This window comes from Danio rerio, chromosome 10 (assembly GCF_049306965.1).
Source record: "Danio rerio strain Tuebingen ecotype United States chromosome 10, GRCz12tu, whole genome shotgun sequence".
Taxonomy (NCBI): domain Eukaryota; kingdom Metazoa; phylum Chordata; class Actinopteri; order Cypriniformes; family Danionidae; genus Danio; species Danio rerio.
The window spans coordinates 7,014,641-7,036,096 of NC_133185.1; the positions used below are offsets into that span (position 1 = coordinate 7,014,641).

A 21,456-nucleotide genomic window follows, 5' to 3' on the forward strand; every position below is an offset into this window, starting at 1 on the left:
TATATTTGTAGTAATGCACACCATCCTCAAAGCTGATTTGAAACAATAATGAAAAGCCACACGTAAATGAAATCAAGTTGAATTATGATGAAATGACAAGTTGCACTTTGTGATATCTTTGTTCAAAGTTTACCCACAATCAAACCTGTTTTAAAAAACCGGGGCGTTCACCGAACAGGAACGAACCTGCCCCAGGGTCAAACGCTTTTGCGGAAACATCATTTACCTTCATATGTTAAACGCAGAGCAGACTAAATTCCATTAAGCCAGAGTACAGGTGAAAACAGTGATTTGAGTTTAATGACTTTATAAACAATTATATAAAACAATTACTTTAAAAATCCATGCATTTTCAGTGTAAATTTGGATTTGAAATATAGAAGGAGATCTATGTACATCAGTATGTCCTGTAACAGCATTCTGACCCGCTCGGGCCAGTCAAGCAGAGAAACACTCGGGCTGCATAGAAAATAGTACATTATTGCCAACATTTATAGAAAACAAGAGGAAAGATTATCATGGAAATGTTCTAAAGGAGAGCTCATAAGTGCCTCTAGCTATGATCGACCCTTTCATGTCCTTTTTTATAATTACACGCGTTGAATTTTTTCCGACATGACGGCGTTATAAAGTGAGGCCGAGTCACTTACAGATAGTGATCAAACAAAAGAGGGGATCCAACCGACAAGACGTTCCCTACAGAATGAACACACATGGAATATTCACCCAAGTCTCATTACATTATTCAAAACTACTGAGATTTAGTCCCAAAAACAAAGGAAGGAAAAGAGAAAGTAGCCTGAGTTGATGGGGAAATAGTTAAAAAAATACCAGCCTGAGAAAAGCCCATTTGATTTACTTTATACAATAATTTACAGTAGTACAATGTGAAAAAGTGACACTATCTGATGCGCACTAAAAATAGTCCAGATTATTTTACAGCCGAGACAGATTTAAATAATTCAAGCATGGTGGAAAGAAAACAAAACTGAACAAAAATTACAGATAAAAATTGGCAAAAAATGGTCACAAAACACTGTAAACGAGGTACTTTGGAAGGTGAACCCCAGTCCTTCAGCACAGAAACCCTTTACGTCCACTAAAGACGAAACGCGAGTGAGTGAGTGAGTGTGTGTGTGTGTAGCGTCCTTTCACTCAACACATGTTAAATAAGCTGCGCCGCGTTTATTTACGGGAGTATGTCGGGATCCAGATTCGCACGGCAGAGCGAAACACGGACTCGTCTGTTTCAAAAGTAAAAAACCACAAACGAAAAGGAAAGTAGTCAATTTATAAAAATAATAATTAAAAAAAATTACTCTGCAGCACCTAGGAAAGAATGCCGCCGACTCTTAAATACAAAAATATGTGATCTGTGTTTTCCTCCCAGTGGTGCAGCGGCTGACAGTCCCCTAAGGCATTCCTGTGTGATGTGTGTCTATGGCTAATCGGAGGAGAAGCGTTATGTCTTGCGGCCGCTCCAGACCTGTTCCGGTGTGCTTTTGTGGTCGGACGAGTACTCGAAGGGCGAGCGGTGTCCGATAGGCGAGCGCTGGTCCCGGGGCGAGCGGTGCTCCATCTGCCAGTCTGAATGGTAGCGATAGTCCCGGGAGGATTTGTGGTGCGAGTAGTCGGAGCTGCCGGAGCGGTGCTCAGAGTGGAAGCGGTGCTCCGAGTGAGTCCTGTCCTTGGAGTTGCTTTCTGATCGGTGCTCCCTGCTGGAGCGGTGCTCGTCCAGCTTCCTGTGCTTGCTCTCACTGTAGTATCTGAAAAGAGCAAATCAGGACGATTATGATGCATCCAAGTTTGGCTGAAGTTACCCTGACATTCTAACTATTTAAAGGGATAGTTCACCAAAAATGAACATTTCCTCACATTCAAGTCTTTGCAGTGTTCTCATGGTACTGAATTTCAGTAGTTTTCCATCCGTCAACATTTGAGCGCGTTCTTAAACACCATTTAAAGGTGCAGTAGGTGATTGTCTTCAGAAACATTTTTTGTTGTGCTAGTTGAAAGTCTCTTCACTGTCCAATAGTAATGATTACAGTAAATGATCTGAATGTGTTTATATGTATTTTTATATTCTGGGTAAAGCATAAAACTAAAAAAATGTTCATCCAATTAAATAGAGTCGGACCGTCATCTCCCTTACTTCCAATAGGCAGGTAAGACTGTCAGTCAGCATATGTAGATTTGGACTTCTGAGCATCTGTTCACGCAAATCCTTTATTAGTGCGTGCCTGTCTGCATCACAAACGCATGCGCGCGAGCGAGCTGCGGGCCTCTTGCAGATGCCGAGTCGGAGCCGGAGGCGCCAAAGGACAGCCGAGCTCGGGCCGATTACTTTAAAGCCAGGCGCGGGTATAATTCGCCCTTAAAGCTGCCGCGCAGTCACGAGACGGACCGGGAGAAGTCAAATGCTGAATTGAAACTTTTAAAAACCTGGATCAATATTGGAGTTACTTTAGCACACTGGAGAAAGGACGAGACCATGGCTGAAGTATTACTGTTAGACAGATAATGTTCTGTTTTAAAACTATTTTAGTCAGGCTAAGCTTATGTTAGATTGTGTTCTGTTCTGAATGACTTCTATGCATAGACGTGTTGTTCAGCCACTGAAATCTCCTGGTGAAAGATTGATGTGATTATTTTCAGTTTCGTAAGGTTCTTTGACAGCATCTATAATGTAGATTTATATTTAGTTTAACAACAAAACATCAGTAAATAGCTCTATTCCGCCTAACCAGCTTTACTGAACTGAAGTTGCTTTTATATTCACATTGGGTCATTTTTGAACAATGATAGCCTTCCTATACTGTTTACCGCTAACGTTACTCTGAATATTCGCTCTGAAATAGCATGCAAGTGTGGCAAAGTAATACATGTAATTCCTGTATGGCGCTGGCACTAACTAACTGGCGAATGACATGAACTAGTGGGTTGTCTGTCGGCTGTTGTGACGCGGTCCGCGCGCTCGCGATATCAGGGGGTGTGGCTTTGAATCAGAGTCTCTCCCCGCCGTCCAAAGATAATATGCTAAGCGGTTAGCATTTTGGCAGATCACCTACTGAACCTTTAATTGCCGTTGTGTTCACGTGCTCAACAAAAATGACTGTGATTGGCCATGAAGGTCACCAGTGTGAACACAGCTACAGGGACACAGGAGCGATAGGGTATATGCCAAGCTAGTGTTGTTCCAATACTGATAAACTTCCATTGACCTGTTATTGGGAGTTTTTTTTCCATTTTATACGGATCCTTTTACAGCATGGATGTTGTAATGTAATTAAAATACAGTCAAGTAAATAAACTTTGGCATTTATTTAGTTGCTCGAGCGTAAAACGAGACAAAATGCCGTTTACTCACACGCGCCCGTCAGAATGAGCAGGCTAGCGCAGAAGCTCCATTGAATATACTGGGGTAAAACAAATGCTCATCTTATAAAGACATGGCGGGGGGAAATTTTAATTTAATGTAGTGCTTCTTGTACAATCTGAGACTCATCCAGTGGAGATTGCTGATTATTAAAGAAAGCAGACCTTATATGTGCCCATTTTGCAATGGCATTCAGTTCACCGGAAGCGCTTAACCCAGGTTACTGACAAATTAAAAGTCCTATTGGCATACTTCGGCATATACCCCATTTAAAGCCTTGAAGATCTGCTGGTCTGTCTATGAGCTGACATACGAGTGATCTGCTGATGAATCCACTGATCTTTGCGACTTTAAATCGCTCTAGTATCCATGTCTATGTGGTTACACTTGGCAAATCAGTAGTGTGTAAGAACTCACTCAACAGTGTTCAAATGTTAGCGGGAAATTTACTTTTTTTTTATTTCACCGATTGGTACCAAAACCATAGTAGGAAGAAAAGCACGAGGAGAAAACTATAAATTAAAATAGGAGGAAATAAAATAAAAACAAGTGGTACCCTTTGTTATAGGTCTAGGGCCCAATGTGTTCTTATTCTGGTCCTGCTAACTATTAAAAAAAACTAAACAATAAACAAAAAATTAAGTAAACAATATTATTAATAATAATAATTATTATTATTATGAGCCTATTATTTTTATTATTATTTTTTAGGCCTACAGTAACTTTGAAACAATCATGCAAACCAGGTGCTGCTTGGAAATGTTTATCTTTGCTCAGCATCAGGTGCACAGTAGCAGCAAGAAGTTTGTCAGCGAACTATAGGCATATTATTATTATTAGACATTCAATCATTTTCTTTTCGACTTAGTCCCTTTATATTATTAGTAGGTAGTGCTGGCACCTCACAGCAAGAAGGTCGCTGGTTCGAGCCTTAGCTGGGTCAGTTGGCATTTCTGTGTGGAGTTTGCATGTTTTCCCTGCGTTCGCATGGGTTTCCTCCGGGTGGTCCGGTTTCCCCCATGGTCCAAAAACATGTGGTACAGGTGAATTGAGTAGGCTCAATTGTCAGTAGTGTATGAGTGTGAATGAGTGTGTGCGGATGTTTACCAGAGATGGGTTGCAGCTGGATGGGCATCCGCTGCGTAAAAATGTGCTGGATAAGTTGGCGGTTCATTCTGCTGTAGTTACCCCGGATTAATAAAGGGACTAAGCCGACAAGAAAATTAATGAATGAAGGACTATTATTATTATTATATAAGCCTTGCTCCGAAGCAGTCATGCATACCAGGTTCTACTCAGAAATGTTTTTTTTGCTCAGCATCAGGTGCACAGCAGCAAGACGTTTGGCTGCGAACTATGACTTTATTTTAATGATAAATGTGTAATATTACTGCTAATTTAGTTATTTTTTTACATTTTTGCATGTGCAATGAACGTAAGATTGCTAACTGATCAAATGATAAAATATGTAAACTTAGTGTGTGTGTGTGTGTATGTATGTATGTGTATATATATATATATATATATATATATATATATATATATATATATATTAGGGTTGTAACGGTATGAATTTTCACGGTATGATAATCGTCTAAAACAATACCACGGTTTGACGGTTTCGCGGTATACGGTATGTTACAAATGTTACAAAATAATAGAACAGTGAAGCAAATTTGACTTTTTCCAAATAATATATTTTTAGTTACTATAAACAACACCACTTACAATGAACAAATAAAAATAAGAAAATAATAAATAATGTGTCAAAGTCCAAATAAAGTCCAAATAAACATGGTGCAAATCCTCAGTAAAAAATAGATATAAATATTTACTATACTATAAATAGTTACATAACAAAACTAGATTCAATATGGAACATCCTTAGGTTTTATGTGCCAGCATGGATATGGTTGTCTATGGATATGGATTTGGAAATGGTTGTTTGCAATGCAGACAAACAGCTGCATCTTCATTTGCGTCTTTTGAAAACAGCAAGAGCAGCAGTTCGTCTTTGCTGTGTCACTGTTTTGTCATGTTTCTGTGCTGCTGTGCATGCAAAAGTACTTAGTATGAGAATTATTTCATGCAAAACTTTTTTTTTTTGCGTTTTATTTAGCCGCACATAAATGTATGCCTATCTCTCATTCCGTGTTGTTCAAAAAGCTTGGTCCACAAACAAAAGCGAAACCTATGCTTATTGGTTGTGATATAGCGAGTTTGAACCAATCTGGGCATGGAGGAGGGACAATGCATCAATGTATCATGTCTGATTTGTCCGGAGACACAGTGACGAGCGTTTCTTTGTCAAATCAGCGTTGTCAAATTTTGATGACGTAACCGCACTGATTCCGGAGCCTCTGGAAGTCCACGAATGTTATGTGATACAGCACTGGAAAGCTGAGACTCTCTTCTTTATGCCAATCTTTGAATTGTATGAATCGGATCAGCGGATCAAATGTTATTAAACATTTAAGAGCAATACTTATTTTTAGCCGCGGGCGGCTGTCTCGGTCTTTAAGGGTTAAAACCGTTGATATGCAATTGTTCATGGTATGATAATCGTGCACGTTCAAATCGTGGTAAACCGTCATACCGGTATATTGTTACAACCCTAATATATATATATATATATATAAAATTAAATAATAATGATTATTAGGGACTTTTATTTTAAGGGCAACATTACAAGCTCAGATTTGGTTGGCCAATCAGAGGAAAACAGATATTTTAGCACTGCCTACATGTGTATAATGAATTTTATGAGTCGTTTATCCGTTTTCCTTTCCTAAATTAGAAAAATGAAACATCGAGCCAAAATCCTGTTTTTTTCTTGTGAGCAAATGAAAAAAAAAAAAAAAAAAAAAGTTTTCTTGGTTTTCCTTTTTTTGTTTGAAAATGGATATGGAATAGACGGAAGATACCCTAATTCATGCAAGCATCTTAATCATATTATTGTCTTATTGAGATCAAGGCAAATAATTTGATTACTGATGTCCATGTAAATGTAGTCAATGTTGACCATCGTACTATGTTTTGTTTTTACTAAAGAAGTGAGTGGCTGCTCTTTTTCCAACATTCCTCAGATCATTTTTTTGCGGAAAATTGATAAAAGTTCTGAACCACTTGTGTGTAAATGTTTATTTTTGAATGCACTACTCCTTTAAAGCTCATGACAAAATAAAAACAAAACTTGAAAGTCAAGTATCAATGACCTCATTCTAAGCCAATAATGACCATCAAAAACTAATCAAAACAACAACACAAAAACTAAAAGATCTGTTTAATGACCTGCTGTCCGGCCGCTCTCCTCTCTCTCTGTACTGGTCTCGCTCCCGCTCTCTGTGGTCTTTGCCGTTGCTGAAGGAGGAATAGGGCCTTTTCCTGGAGTCGGAGCTCTTCCTGTAGGAGTCGCTGGCATGATGCTCTTTGCTGTGTTCGTGGTAGCGAGATGAATGATGTCTGTCAGAGCTGTAACTGTCTCTGCTGCTCTCGTCCTGCTGAGACTCCTTTAGCCGCTCAACATCTGACAAAACCACATTAAAGGTTACAAAAACATGCACACAAATTTGACTACATTATCTGAATAAAACTAACAAGACGAAAGCAACAACTTGGTTCAGTTTTTGATATAATGGAAACTAAAATGTAAATGCTAGCTTGCCATTTTTAATAAAAAAGATGGATGTAAATATTTTGCAATATTGTTAATATAGAGGAACTATGATGTCATCTTGTAGGCCAATCGGCAGCTGGCATAAAACTGGTTCCCTCTATAAGATCCCTATAGGATTTTCTCACTTTTCAATAATTGCAAATAATAAGCTCTGTGTTCAAACACAGATCAGTACACTTACCGGTTTTGCCCAATCCCACTTTTGGATCTTATGGCCCGTTTCCACTGAGTGGTGTGGTACGGTACGGTTCGGTTTTATGGCCGTTTCCACTGTCAAAGGCCTACCGAACCAAACCGTACCGTATTACTTTTTCGGCACCCTTTCGAAAGGGTCCCAAACACAAGAAAGGGTACCAAAAGGCGGCGCTAGACGCACAGCTGAACGCTATTGGTTTACAGAGATACGTCATTCGCTTACGCAACAAGCCAGAATGTAAACAGAACCCGCCATGTTTGAAATACACAGCGAGAGATTACAGCGGAATTATATATACATATATCATAGTCCTGATGAACAGCCACAGAGCCATGGAGTAGAGCAGAATCTACCCTGTGCCTCGCAGTTTTTTTACGAGCCAGTCTGAAGCGCGAGCGGTTTCGCTTTCTTCCTTGTGCTTGTCGCGCGTCTATATCTGAAATGACAAACTTCTTGAGCTGATTATGATATTGTGCGCTTCATTATTGACAAGCTTTGGAAACCTGATCCCGTGAGCAGCAAGATATCCCGCGAGAATGACACATTCAGAAAGAAAAGGACAAACGCGAGAGTGGAGCGGACAAAAAGCCGGGAAAAAAGGAGCACGTTATTTCTTCAGCAAACGTGAACAAACTGCCTTGTTTTAATTTTTATCATCACCTTTTGGACTAATATGAACTGGGAATGATGGAAGTTTACGTGTGCTGCTGAAGATTACAGACACAGATGAGAGGTTTACTCTGACTGTAGGCTATTTTTTGTGTTTTTTTTAACCTAATTAAGAGATGTATGTGTGTAGTTTTTCTGTAGTTGGTAACATATCAGAGACTGTAAGGGGCTGTATGTGTTCATATATTTTTATTTATTTATTTATTTTATATAATTACAGACGTTACAGTAGGCTATTTTGCTTTTTCATCATTGATCTGCAGTTATAATCAACTCCTGTTCATAGAAATGTTAGTAATAAACATTTATACAGAAGTGTTTATGTGTGTAAAGCGTCTGTTTTGTGAGAAGTGCTTCAGAAGTGCTTCGAGCGAAAATGACGTCGACTGAAACTTTGTCATACACAACGCCCACCAAAAGGGTACCCTTGGTAGTTGAAACGCAAGCCTGATAAAGGTGATCCGTACCGACCCGAACCGTACCGGTCAGTGGAAACGAGCCATTAAATGCAAATGCAACAACTGAAAAGCTAACATTAGGCTATAAACAGAATACAGTGCTTTCAGGGTGATTGCCTGTGACGACTACCTAATATGATACACATGTATAATTTTTTTCATTTACATATATTTTTTAAACCACATTGTCTGCAAATTTCTGGGAATTACATTTTTATTGCAATCACAAAAGAAAAGCGTGAAAAACTAGGGGGTCTGTTATAAGGTCAGTAACATGCATTTAATATAATATGCAAACAAATCACATCACTAAGATAATTAAGGAAAAAAGACATCTCTCATAGATGTAAATTACAGGGTTCATACACATTTTTACTACTAAAATTCCATGACTTTTCCATAATTTTCCAGGACTTTCAAGTAAATTTTCTTGACCTAATGTTTTATGCAATGTCTACATACAGTTGAAGTCAGAATTATTAGCCCCCTTTTGATTTTATTTGATTTTTAAAAAATATTTCTCAAATTATTTTTAATAAAGCAAGGAAATTTTCACAGTATGTCAGATAATATTTTTTCTTCTGGATAAAGTCTTATTTGTTTCTTATTTATTTCGGCTAGAATAAAAGCAGTTATTAATTTTTTTAAAAACCATTTTTGGGACAATATTATTAGCCCCTTTAAGCTAATTTTTTTCAATAGTCTACAGAACAAACCATCGTTATACAATAACTTGCCTAATTACCCTAACCTGCCTAGTTCACCTTATTAACCCAGTTAAGCCTTTAAATGTCACTTTAAGCTGTATAGAAGTGTCTTGAAAAATATCTAGTCAAATATTATTTACTGTCATCATGGCAAAGATAAAATAAATCCGTTATTAGAAATAAAAAAAAAGGATTTTAAAACTATTATGCTTAGAAATATGCTGAAACAATCTTCCCTCCATTAAACAGAAATTGGTGAAAAAAATAAACAGGGGCGCAAATAATTCAGGGGGCTAATAATTCTGACTTCAACTGTATGCATGGTGAAAGAAAAACAATTTATGTTGAAATTTTATTACTATTGAGTTTCAATTTATATTTACATCTATGTAAAACTGATTTAGATAATGCTTACACCACACAAATAATGTGAGTATGTGATTGGCCCTGTAAAAAATCGATTAAAAGCACATAAAACGGAGTGAACATACCTGCATGTTTAAAGCTTTGTGTATTTACAGTGCTAGTGTTCTGCTCTGCTGCCTGAAATGAAACAAACATTATGACCTTTAACCATTTTCCATATATAATTTACAAAGTGACAAAGCAAAACGATCACAACAGAAGTTCTAGTATTGCTTCTGGAGTTATTAAACAGACTTTAATGGCCTAAACAAATATATATATATATATTGTAATAAAATGTCAATAAAATTACCATATATGGTTCATCGCCTGATAATAGTTAATAAAAGGTCAACAGAAATGTAAAAATAATAATGTGTTCATACCTGAGCATTTTCTTGTCGTTTCTTAATAGCGTGCTTATACAGTTTATGCAGTTTCCTTGCATCGAATTCTGTGAACTTTGAAACGAATATCCACAGATTTCTGGAATGTGAGAGTAAAATATATTGTTAAACTCAAATTAAAGCCTCATATATACGCAGAAGGAGTAGAGTAAAAGCGAGCGTACTTCCTCCACTGTTTGATCTGCTCGGGGTTGGTGTATTCTCTCAGACACTCGGTGATGTGATCTCCTATTTTGATCAGGCATTGCCGCGTGTGTTCCAGCTGCTCTCGCTCAGACAGACCTTTCTCCGGACGATCTAACTGCTTGAGTGCAGCCTTCACAGGCCTCATGCGCTCCTTACACTGGCAAAAACACAACACAGCAGCAGTTAATAGCCATGTGGATACGTTTTCACATGCTCAGCAATTCAGGAGTTTGTTTATACAGCACTTAGTTTGGTAGATTTTTACAGCGAGCAGAATCTGAAACATGAAAAAGTTAAAATGTATAGCAGCTGTTCAGTCTTTGTTTATACTTGCGTCTGATGAAGCACTGAACAGAAAAGATCTCCAAGCTAAAGTAGGAGGAGCCTCATAGCCCCTCCTACCTGTTAAATCTACTGACCAATGACAGTTCAATGGAGATCTCACTTTTCCAGGAAGCTCGTTTTTAAAGGTGCTGAAGTTTTTGACTCTTCTAAAGCATAAAAATATCATAATATGTTAGCAGATATTTAAGAAACATGCTAAGTGAGCATTCTTGTTTATGGTAAAAACAGTGCTGAAGTCAGTTATTCTGCTTTGAGAAATTAGAGTTATGTGCTGGAACGTCTGTCTTCGTTTTGGTCATTTAACCCACCCAATGCCAGTTTAGCCAATTATATTTCAGCACCTCAGGTTGCCTTGTTGGAAAATCGTGCATTTCATTTAGTCAGAAGGGGTGGACTGGACAGTTGCAGACTCCGAAATGACACAGATTTAGAGTTCCATATGAAGTTATCACTTAGCAAATAATATAAATATTACAAATGAAAACATACAGACTAGGGTTGTGACGATAGATAGTATCGTGTATCGACAATAGGCAAAGATATCGCCAAGAGCTGAGACCTATGATGATTTTAAAGACGATATTTAGCTCGTTTAGCATAAATGTAGACCTATTACATATTTAACAGCATTATTAAATAAAAATAATAGTATTATTATTTTTAATCATCATCATAAATAAGACATGAACTACAAATTAGTTTGCAACTTTGTTGCATAAAAATAATTTGCTAAATAACAAAAATGGATTTAATTAACAAACAAGTTAAATAAAACGATTTTTAAAAATGAAACAACTGAAAAATAAAATAAAATAACTCTGAAACCAGCTCCAATGTTCTGGAATAAAACGTGTTGTGGTCGTTGGTCATTTGAGACTCCTTTATAACAGCACTCCGCAAGATTCTCTCTTGTTTTCAAAAAAAAGGTATTTATCTTTTATATCCATTATTAATAGCCTATTTTTATTTTTGGAGTGGCCTATAGCCTATTTTTTTTCAGTGCATGCATTGACTGCTCCTTCAAATACACAGAATATACTTGTCTTATTTGTGTTTAATTCGATGGAATGATAAACGCACATGCACATTTGTTTAGAAAATAACCTATATTTGGCCTATATTTCTTTATATAGGTTATTAAAATATATTTTATTTATTTATTTAAACTAGGCTATATTAAATTAAATTACAATCTTTATTTCACAATTCGTTTTGACATTAAAGAATTATTGAACGGATATTTAATAACTTATCAAAGAACATTTTACTGAGCTCAGTGAAAAGTTTTAGGTCAAATAGACTATTTAATATTAGAGCAAAAGGTTTTTGTCGACTCACCGCAGCCATTTCTAAACTGAAACTCTTAACACAAAAACAACAAACACGTATGCAAAGCGCAAAATTGTGTTATATTTTAGCAAATACAAATGAGACACTGTAGAGAATTACTTTTGTGATGATTAGACCTGAAGCCGCGCCACGCTCAACAGTACAAAAACATGGTAAACCTCACTGCATGGACACAGTGACATGCGAGCGGCAATTCCATTTTATCCAATTCCAATTATATCCATTTTGCGGCAGTCCCGCGGGCCGAGGATAACGACATGAACCCGAAGTCACAATCAAATCATGTCCCGCGCCGCACTGTAGCATCAAGTCTAGTTTTAAATAATTTTGGTCTCAGCGCCTATTTAGCTGTAGGAGCGCGGTGATTTGCATTGGTTTGAATTACTATCCAAGATCAAACTTAATGCAAATGCAGTAGGTTATTAAATAAGTATTAAAAAAATCAGCCAAAGGTTATTAAATTTGTTTATATATGGTTAAATATAATAATAAAATATTATAAATCTATAAACACCGCTCGGCCCCCATGCAATAGTATCGTGTATCGGCGATCTCACAGGGGGACGATATGGCGATCTGAAAATTTCGCACATCGCTAACACTAATACACACCACACCTTTAAACTCCTGAAAAACGTGCCTCCTTTTGGGCCGATTTTGTTTAAAATTATATTACACAAGATACTGCTTTAAATATATCAGGCATTTTGTTATTAATGCAATATTAGTGTTTGAGAAAATTCATGTGATCATGGCTTCTCGGTTCTTCAAAATCTGCCATATTGACATCCAGTATAAGAAGGAAGGAGGAACCAGATAAAGCTATTATCTAAGCAGTGTGATTCACTTAATGGCTCAATTCTCCAGCAATAGTAAATAAGGCTTAAATCTGAAAAAATACTCACCACACTGAAGGTTTTCTGGTCCAGTTCTTCAGACTCCTCAGACAGTGGGATTGCGTCTCCTCCTGTGGGCGTGTGAACAGGGGTATCGGCCTTCTCTGCTTTTATATCGACAGCCTGAAAACACATTTTAACAATTCATGGATCTCTTGCATCAACAAAGAAAAAAGGGAAACGTTGATATAGTTGCCTAGCATTTTTAAAATCTTTAGCTGTGAAGGCTCAGCAGCGTGTCAATATCAACCGTCTGTTTGCACTAAAATCTCTGCCAAAGGTTTTTCATGCTCATTGATTCAGAATGGAAGGGGGACAGAGAATTTGCAAAAGCGAACATTTTCATCTCAACAATATATAACTGGCAAATTGTAAATTATGTGAAATATGATATTGTAGTTGTTGAGTATTAACGATATTTATTGCAATATAACCTTTCCCTAGAGAAAAGATATTTTTATTAGCTGTTCTTACAAAACTATTAAGTAAACTATTTTACACTATTAAGTTAGTTTTTACAAAACTAAGAGGTAATCGCATTTTTAAACCTTATTAGATGTAATCAAGGCTTAAAAAGTACTATGTCAGGGTGCAAACATTTAGACTTAAACACTATGAATGACTAAATGTCTGAGGCAGATATAAAGACAGCAAGGCACCATCTGATGGGTCAAAATTGGATGAAAAAAATGTTAATATTTATGCAAGAGAACAAACGCTTGGCACATAAAACAAACATAATTTATATATATATATATATAGTTTGCACAAACTAATAATCAAAAAAAAAACTATTATTACAAAATGCATTTCAAATTGCGACAGACTTCCAAAACGGTCAGTGGATCCTTTTCACAAGAACCTTTTGTTATGATGCATTTAACAGTCATCCTGATCTTAAAAAAAGTTTTTAATACTTTGACTTTTTTAAACAATGTTTTAATGTTCATATGTATTTATGTATGTATTATATCATCTTTGCATCAAATTACAAAAACTAATTATCGCTTATGCGAGGCGTTTTTAATGCAGCGTCTATGGGGCAGGACAGTAAAATTGACGTTATTCTTTAAGTTTCACACAATTTTTTGCCTTTTTCTAAAAGTCTTCGTAACAGTACTGTGGAGTTTTCTGTTATTATTTAAACAATTAGGATTGTAATAAAATTATTTGCTGTACTCCTCCATTTACTGGAATCTAAGGGTGCTTTCACACTTGGTTCAATTGCCTGGACTAAACCGAAGTTTGATTGTCGCCCCTTACCACCTTCTCGGCTAGTTTGTGTTCACATTGTCTTTTTTTCTGCTTTTACTGAATATTTTGCTTGTGTTACTAAAACCAAAATACAGGGAGTGACTTGCATCTATCTGTCTCTTGCATATGTCTGTAGAAGTCGTTTTTGGTGGAGACAAGCGGACATTAGACCCTTTCACACAGTGATACAATGACTTTACCGGTGAATTAAATAAAGCACTGTTCACACAGGCACAGATGTGAATAGAATTTTTCTGGAAAAGATCATTCACACATCCATTTCAAAATGCTGGTAAATTCTGACATCATTAACCAGAAATGAGCTCTAAACGGCTGCAATTGTATTTTTGTATTTGTAAACATTTGACTACATTACAAACTCTGTTCATGGATAAGTATTGTGAACAACGTCGATGAAAACATAAGGAGGAACACTTTCACATGTTGAGATGTACATAATATGTGTGTGCTGGTGCTCATCAGCTGCTTTACATACACACGCGTCAGAGCTTTAAGGTAAACAAACAACAGCTTATAAGCATTTTATCGATAACTTTTTTACACAGTTGGCATAAAGAAGGAACAGAAACGTTATACGACTAACACCTAGCAGCTAAATGTGTCTGGAAAAATATTCAAAGGCTTTTATTTTCATAAACCGCGCAGACTGCGTGTTCTGATTGGCTAAAGTAGACGTCTCGCACTCTTTCCAGCATTCTTTAATAATAATTGCACTGCGATTACACAGTGCAGCATTCTGGAAAATTATCTGTGATGTTTCAATTTCTCTTTCTGGAAAATTGCCAGAACGAATTTACCAGTGTTTTCAAACAGGGCCTGTTCACACATACAGACAGGAATGGTTATCACTGATTGCTCTTGCACCGCTTGTCGCCAAGGTAGGTTATACACAGACATAAAGAAAGTTCACACAAACCGTACCCTAGACCACCTCTTTCAGGCGGACTCGGGTACGGTTCGTTCAGAAGACAGCATTCACTTTAGCTATACGTACCGAACTCTGACATCAAATGAACTCAGGCTCTAGTATGAAAGCACCCAACTATGTTTACCCAAGTTTATCCAACTATGATTACTTCTGCTGTTTAGAAACCCGTAAATGTGAAAAGGGTCTATATAGGCTGTTCACTATGTTTAACTGTAGATTTTTTTTAAACAGTGTAAGAAATATGTCATGATGATGGATGAGCACCTCTGCTGGAGAATCATCCTCTCTTTGCAAAGGCTCTGGTTTGATTTCCTTCTCCTTCACTTCCCTCTCTTTGCTGTCCCGTCCCTCTTCTTTCTTCTCCTTCTTAACTTCCTTTTTAACAACTTTCTCTGGTGTGTCCTTCTCTACTGGCGCTGCGTCCTCAAGCTCATCCTCATCAGAGTCATCTTCTTCTTCCATTACGGTCCGCTCTGGTACACGTGCTCTTCTGTTCGGCAGCTTAACGGGAGGAGGAGTTTCCTGTAGGAACACAAAGAATGAAACAACTTTAGCGTTGCCCATTCATTTAACATTAAACATATATATTCCGTAGTGGTTCTTTTAAAAGATTCTGACTGGATTGTCAAGTGGTAAAAGAGAGCATTTAAATATTTCCAGGTCTTTGGTAAATAATTGCTAAATGCATTCACTAAATTACTTTATGTAAGCTGACCAACAACAATGTTGTATAAATGTGCCCTTCAAATCTGTCCAGGGTTATAAATGGAGTTCTTGTACACATTCATTTATCCATGCCTAATAAAAAAGTGCCTCAAATGGCTCCAGGGGGTAATATATATATATATATATATATATATATATATATATATATATATATATATATATATATATATATAAAAAAAAAATATATATATATATATATATATATATATATATATATATATATATATAAAAATATGAATAATAATAATTTTTTTTATTATTACTATTTTTTTTTTACAGACATTAAATCATAAAGTGCTTTACAAAAAAAGAAAACAGGTAAAGGAGCACATATCAATAAAAGAAAACATTAAAACAAGTAAAAAAAAATCAAAGAACAGAAATGCCAATGTGAAACCAACCCACCATACTGTTAATTAAAAGCTTGACCAATAAGATGCGTCTTTAAATGCTTTTTAAAAGTTCAACTAATCCCAGAGTTCTCGGTGCTAGGGAGAGAGAGTTGCAGAGCCTTGGGGCCACCACACAGAAGACACGGTCACCTTTAACATGATATTAGTCAATGTCTTTTAAGGTGCATTTTCTGTAGCATTAGCACAATCAGGAGGACAGGACTGAAGTACATACACAGTTGAAATGAACGTGAAAGCACAGTGAAGCAAGGAGGTATGACTGCAGCCTGGAGACCTCCAAGGGGGAGGGATTAGGCCAGAAGAAGGTAAGGATGGGTATTGTTAAGGTCGATACCACTTATTGGTTCGATAGTTTAACGTTCTATTTCCGGTACTTATTTTACTTATGAAAAACAAAACTAAACAAAACAAACTGAACAGAATTAACAACACTAATTTATCATTACGTTTTTAATATAAAATTAAACGAAACCAATAATGGTAAAACAAAAATGTAAATTTTTTAATTTAAAAAAATCATTTGTTTTCCTGTAAACGAATGTACTGTACAATGGTTTGAAGGAAAATGACTCTGTTTTTAACCATTCTTCTGGAGAAAAATCCACATGTTTGCCTTTAATGGTAGAAGTTGTGATCTTTCTTGCTTTGTTGTGCTCCCTGCAGTTGAAAATACCCTCTTTAAGTTGCAAAACGCATTTAAATGAGATGTCTATAATTTGTCATTAACACATTCACATAAATGAGTTAACAGTGTTTTGGGAGTAAACTGTGTTTTAAGTATCTTGCAATGTAAAAATAAGCAGTTTTCTTAGTAATTTTGTAATAAGCATTGCTTATTATTAGGCTATTCATAGGTGATGTAAACATATGATGCAAAAGCTAATGTTTAAGATTTATTTAGGCTACTACAGGAAAAAAAACTGTTTTTTTCATTGTACCTGAATGTGTGTGTTTATTTAACTATTAATACTAAACTAATTTAAGTGATTGACTGCTGGCATAACGATGCGGATGATGTAACATTACCATTAGTAGCTAGGCAGTCGACATTTTTCCTTATTTTTTATTGCAGTTAATGCACTTTTGAAAGATACTTTCACTTAGCCAGATTGTTTGCGTTTCCGCTTGTACAAGAAAACATCTTGTTGCGTTTGTTGCAACAGGCATTGCCGCTGTCCACTCTGGAAATACAACCCGTTTGGTTCCCTTACGAGCTATGTGTGCGTGCTTAGCGCAAGCCTCCGCTGAATGCTGAGACATGTGAAGGCTTTTATACTTGACACACTTGCCGGAAACACGAGTATTCAGACTCAGACTCCGCTTTATTATCCCGTTAGGAAAAACTAAAATTGCAACAAGGTGCCATAACACAGGCAAAGTTCCATGTAAACATTAAAAAAATATTACCACACAGCATCCATCCTTACAATCACTAAAACTAGCAAACTTTAAACTTGTATAAACTTATATAAAGGAGAATACATGGAACAACTCGTGCTGCAACACCTTCTGCTGGTTGCCACTAGAGCAGCGCCCCTCATGTGAGATTGCCAACTGTCCGGACGAATATCAAATATGGCAAATGAGAAAAGGTTGGCCAGTTAAATTATGCTACGGTACTGATAACAGAACAGTTAATGTCAGAGCTTATCAATACTTCAATCTTGTATCTAAATGTAGCACTGATACTAATAAAGTACAGTGTTTTGGTACCCATCCCTACAAGTAGGTGTAGTAGACATTAAGGAAACGCAACAGGTTGCTGTGAGGTTGGTTTTCTCATCCTTCTGACTGAGTTTATTAAACCACGGTGAATACTTTCAGTGCTGCAAATAGTTTGCAAAGCCTGGCTCATTGTGTTCAAAGTAGATGATTAAATTAATAAAATTGAAACTGACAGACGCAATAAGGATTGTCAATAAAAGAAAATTATTTAGCCTAATCTAGGCTACTCTGAAACTGAATATTTCACTGTAATTTTAATTATATTATTATTTTATTAAACAGACCAGTTTGTGTTTTGGCGCTGAAGCATATAAGCAGGCCTTGTTTTGAACATTTTCCGTCTCACTCACGAGATTAGACGAGGGATTACTAAGTAAAACTTTCCTCAGACTGGCCTTGCTTAAAGTATAGTAACTGTTTTATGCTTTAAAAAAAAAAAAAAAAACCGGCACAGTTTCAGGATTGCATCTGTAATGGTCGATACTCCGAATTTTGGTATAAAGATCGGATCGGTTCCAAAAAAATGGTGTCAGTGCATCCCTAGTTAGACTGAAAGAAGAATGTCACATACATAATGGTAACTTTCATTTTTGGTATACTACCCGTTCTACTGTATGCAGAGTTCAGTTAGGCATCCATAAATGATAGAGCCGGCAGGTCAATTTAACAACTCTGCCATTCTTTATTTAAGACACAGGCCCTGCCCTCATATGTAGACCAACACAATTACAGCAAAACCAACCTTGTCCTCTTCATCCTTCTCATCCTCTTCATCAGAGCTCTTATCTGAAGGCGGCGCAGAGGACAGGCTGTTCGTCACATCCTCCATCTTCGGTTTTACAGCTTTGTTCTTTTTGCCCCGTGGTTTCCGGTTGCGTGATTTTGCCTATGGAGCAGAAGAAACATCAAGGCTTTAACTGTGTCATCAATAAAACCAATGAACAACAAATTAACCAACTGTTGTCGTGTTAACGAACTGTTCATATTGATCAGTATGAATCACAACACATAGTTCAGATCGCACCAGTGGATTAATAACTTATTTGAACTTGTAGGTTAATCCAACATTTACAACAATTGCAGAGAGATCACCTGCCGCGACATTCAAATCATGTGTATGAAAGCATTTTGGCTTCCCTGTAAAATATGATGACGGAAAAGGTTGTGGTGGGATCTAAATGCTTACTTTTATTAATTAAAGGTGTTTTCTGTCACTGTTTGTTTAGCTAGCATTATTTTATTTAGTGTCAAGCTGCGCAATTAAACATTAAAAGATTTAAATCTCAATTCAAACCGGCGCAACATGAATGATAAATGATAATGATTTGCATGTTTATTAATTCATTGAAGAACTGCTTTCAAATCTGCGTTTGATCGAGAGAGATTTAGTTTTTACACTTTTTCAGTAAGTTACAAACAACTAAATAACACAGAAGAAGTGCTGGTAAAACAGTTTATAATTCAGATATAAACACTGATGTTTATAGTACTGATTAAAATCTCTGTTTAATGGGACGAATGTTGTAGCAATTACATTGTGTAGCCAACAGGTGGTGACAAATAACATTCAAAATTACGTCACTGAAAAGGTGGAATATTGGAAATAACGAACTTGAGCACGGAAAAGACGCGATCTGTGAACGGCCCACTGCTATAGTTAATCCAGTGTGCGTGCGTGTTAGCCTTGGTGTATAAGCTTGGAATTTTAAACTACTTTTAACTTTGTTTAGTTGCAGCAGTTTCGTACAATACAACAGAAAAGTGGCGTTGAGAAGCCTTTAAGATTCATTCATTCATTCATTTTCTTGTCGGCTTAGTCCCTTTATTAATCTGGGGTCGCCACAGCGGAATGAAAAGCCAACTTATCCAGCAAGTTTTTACGCAGCGGATGCCCTTCCAGCCGCAACCCATCTCTGGGATGGTTCAAACCAGCAACCCAGCGACCTTCTTGCTGTGAGGCGACAGCTCTACCTACTGTGTCACTGTCTTGCCGCCTTTAAGATTAAGCATCCAAATGTATTCGGCTACTCGCACCACTCACTCGCTTAATGTCAGGTGACTCAAACTCTGCACAGCCTTTAACTGCAGCTCGTGCTGTATTGAACAGTCGCATGTTACTTTATAACTATAGCAGCTGTTTTTCGACTGAACTCAATTTATTTTTGATGTCTCGGTCACACTCTTCGGAGGGCCGGAACAAATTGCCTCACGGAGCGCAAAATTGAATAGCCCTGCTCTATGGTTTCGCCACAAGTGAAGAGCGCCACATCACCTTCCCACATTTGTCACAAATTACATGACCCAGACAGAGAAGCTTGGCCGGACGCACCTGACCCAAACCAATCGAGGCATATATGTATATATTTATGATTTTTGGAGTCAAACACTTTGGACAACGGTTGAACAACATTTAAGACCTCGTAAAAACGGGATTAAGACTTTATAATATCTTTTAAGGGCTTTAATTCTCTCAATTGATTTGACCCCGCATAATTGACCCCGCAGACACACTGATTTTATTGCTGAGCAACAGAAAAGCAAACTGAAACGAAATGTTTCAATTAAACGTAAATGAATCTGATTTTTAAAAAAGTAAATAATGTCACTCGGCTGATAGAGGACTGTGTAGTCTAGTGTAATTCTGTTATAAATTAAAATGTTTTTACTGTATTAGGTTCATTATAATATGTAAACAAAATGCTGTATTAGTTAACAAAAAGCATAGTTTTAAATAAATCAGGAAGTTACCCATGGCAACGATATTTACTTTCGGCCCATTAGCCTCAATCAAGTTTGTTTTTTGCCCTACAAAAGAAAAAGTTTGGGCATCCCTGCTCTAAGTAAACTATCTTGAATAATTAATTAACTCATGTGAATTTGTAATTTAGCATCAAGAGTTTTAAATCTACCCCTTCTGAAAAGTCAAGGCTGTTGAAGTAGACAGAAAATGCCTAAACAATCTTACCTGATTTAATTAACTGTAAAATGACACCGACAATAAGACCCAAGTGTTTTTGAGCTCTGTAAGTTCAGTCACTTTGCAGAAACCTGTTCATTATGTTACAAGTTGTGTTTAGCAGTAATGACAGTTCCTCCTATGTGACTTACAGTGCCAGCCTGTTTCTGTGCTTCTTTCTTGGCGAGGTCTTTGCTGAGTAATTTGATGAGGTAGTCAGCTCGAGTCTGCAGCTGTTTGGCCTGTGGCTTCTTGTCAGGATCATCAGGAAGGAGCTGCAACAAGTTTTGCAACAGGTCATAATTTAAATGCCATCATCACTAACACAAGAACACAGTGTAACAGGACATTTTGCTCAAACGATTTCTCTGTGTTTCATTACCTTATGTGTGAGGTTGAGGTCCGGGTCCATCTTGATCATCTCCCAGCTGCCATACCCATACTCATAAATGCCAATAAGCAGGCTGGAGTCATCCTCTTTACCCCACTCAATGTCAAAATGAGCTGCCTTTGAGTGGCATGGGATTATATACCTATAAAAGAAATAAAAAAAATGTAAAAATAATTAAATCATTAAAAACAATATAGTATGTTGCAAGACTCTTGCGTTTAAATAAAAATTTTTTGCTGGATCGCAAAAAAAAAAAAAGACGACTTTTTGTTGATTTTGCGTTGGATTCAAAGATCGCGGAACGGCAAAAAGAACTAGGGGGTCTGTTCAGTAGATCTTCATTAGTGTTCAACAAGAAAGAAAACTCAAGC

The 21,456-nt window shown here is 36.8% G+C and overlaps 1 protein-coding gene across 5 annotated transcripts in view; it reads right to left on the minus strand.

Annotated features, from left to right (window-relative positions):
• Positions 1-271: 271 nt before the first annotated feature.
• Positions 272-21,456, minus strand: part of chd1 (chromodomain helicase DNA binding protein 1) — a 67,651-nt gene continuing 46,466 nt past the window's right edge. For 4 of the 5 annotated variants that reach the window (XM_009305101.4, XM_009305100.4, XM_073914077.1 and 1 more), the window contains exons 28-37: positions 21,077-21,227; positions 20,847-20,969; positions 18,481-18,624; positions 15,139-15,396; positions 12,681-12,794; positions 10,059-10,237; positions 9,874-9,973; positions 9,574-9,625; positions 6,668-6,902; positions 273-1,766 (exon numbers count right to left, since the gene is read on the minus strand). In XM_009305101.4, the coding sequence (XP_009303376.1) occupies positions 1,463-1,766; positions 6,668-6,902; positions 9,574-9,625; positions 9,874-9,973; positions 10,059-10,237; positions 12,681-12,794; positions 15,139-15,396; positions 18,481-18,624; positions 20,847-20,969; positions 21,077-21,227 (1,660 nt within the window). In that variant the 3' untranslated portion in view covers positions 273-1,462. Of the gene's footprint in view, positions 1,767-6,667; positions 6,903-9,573; positions 9,626-9,873; positions 9,974-10,058; positions 10,238-12,680; positions 12,795-15,138; positions 15,397-18,476; positions 18,625-20,846; positions 20,970-21,076; positions 21,228-21,456 lie in introns of all 5 variants that reach the window. The other variant, NM_001128298.2, reaches the window with a different exon arrangement.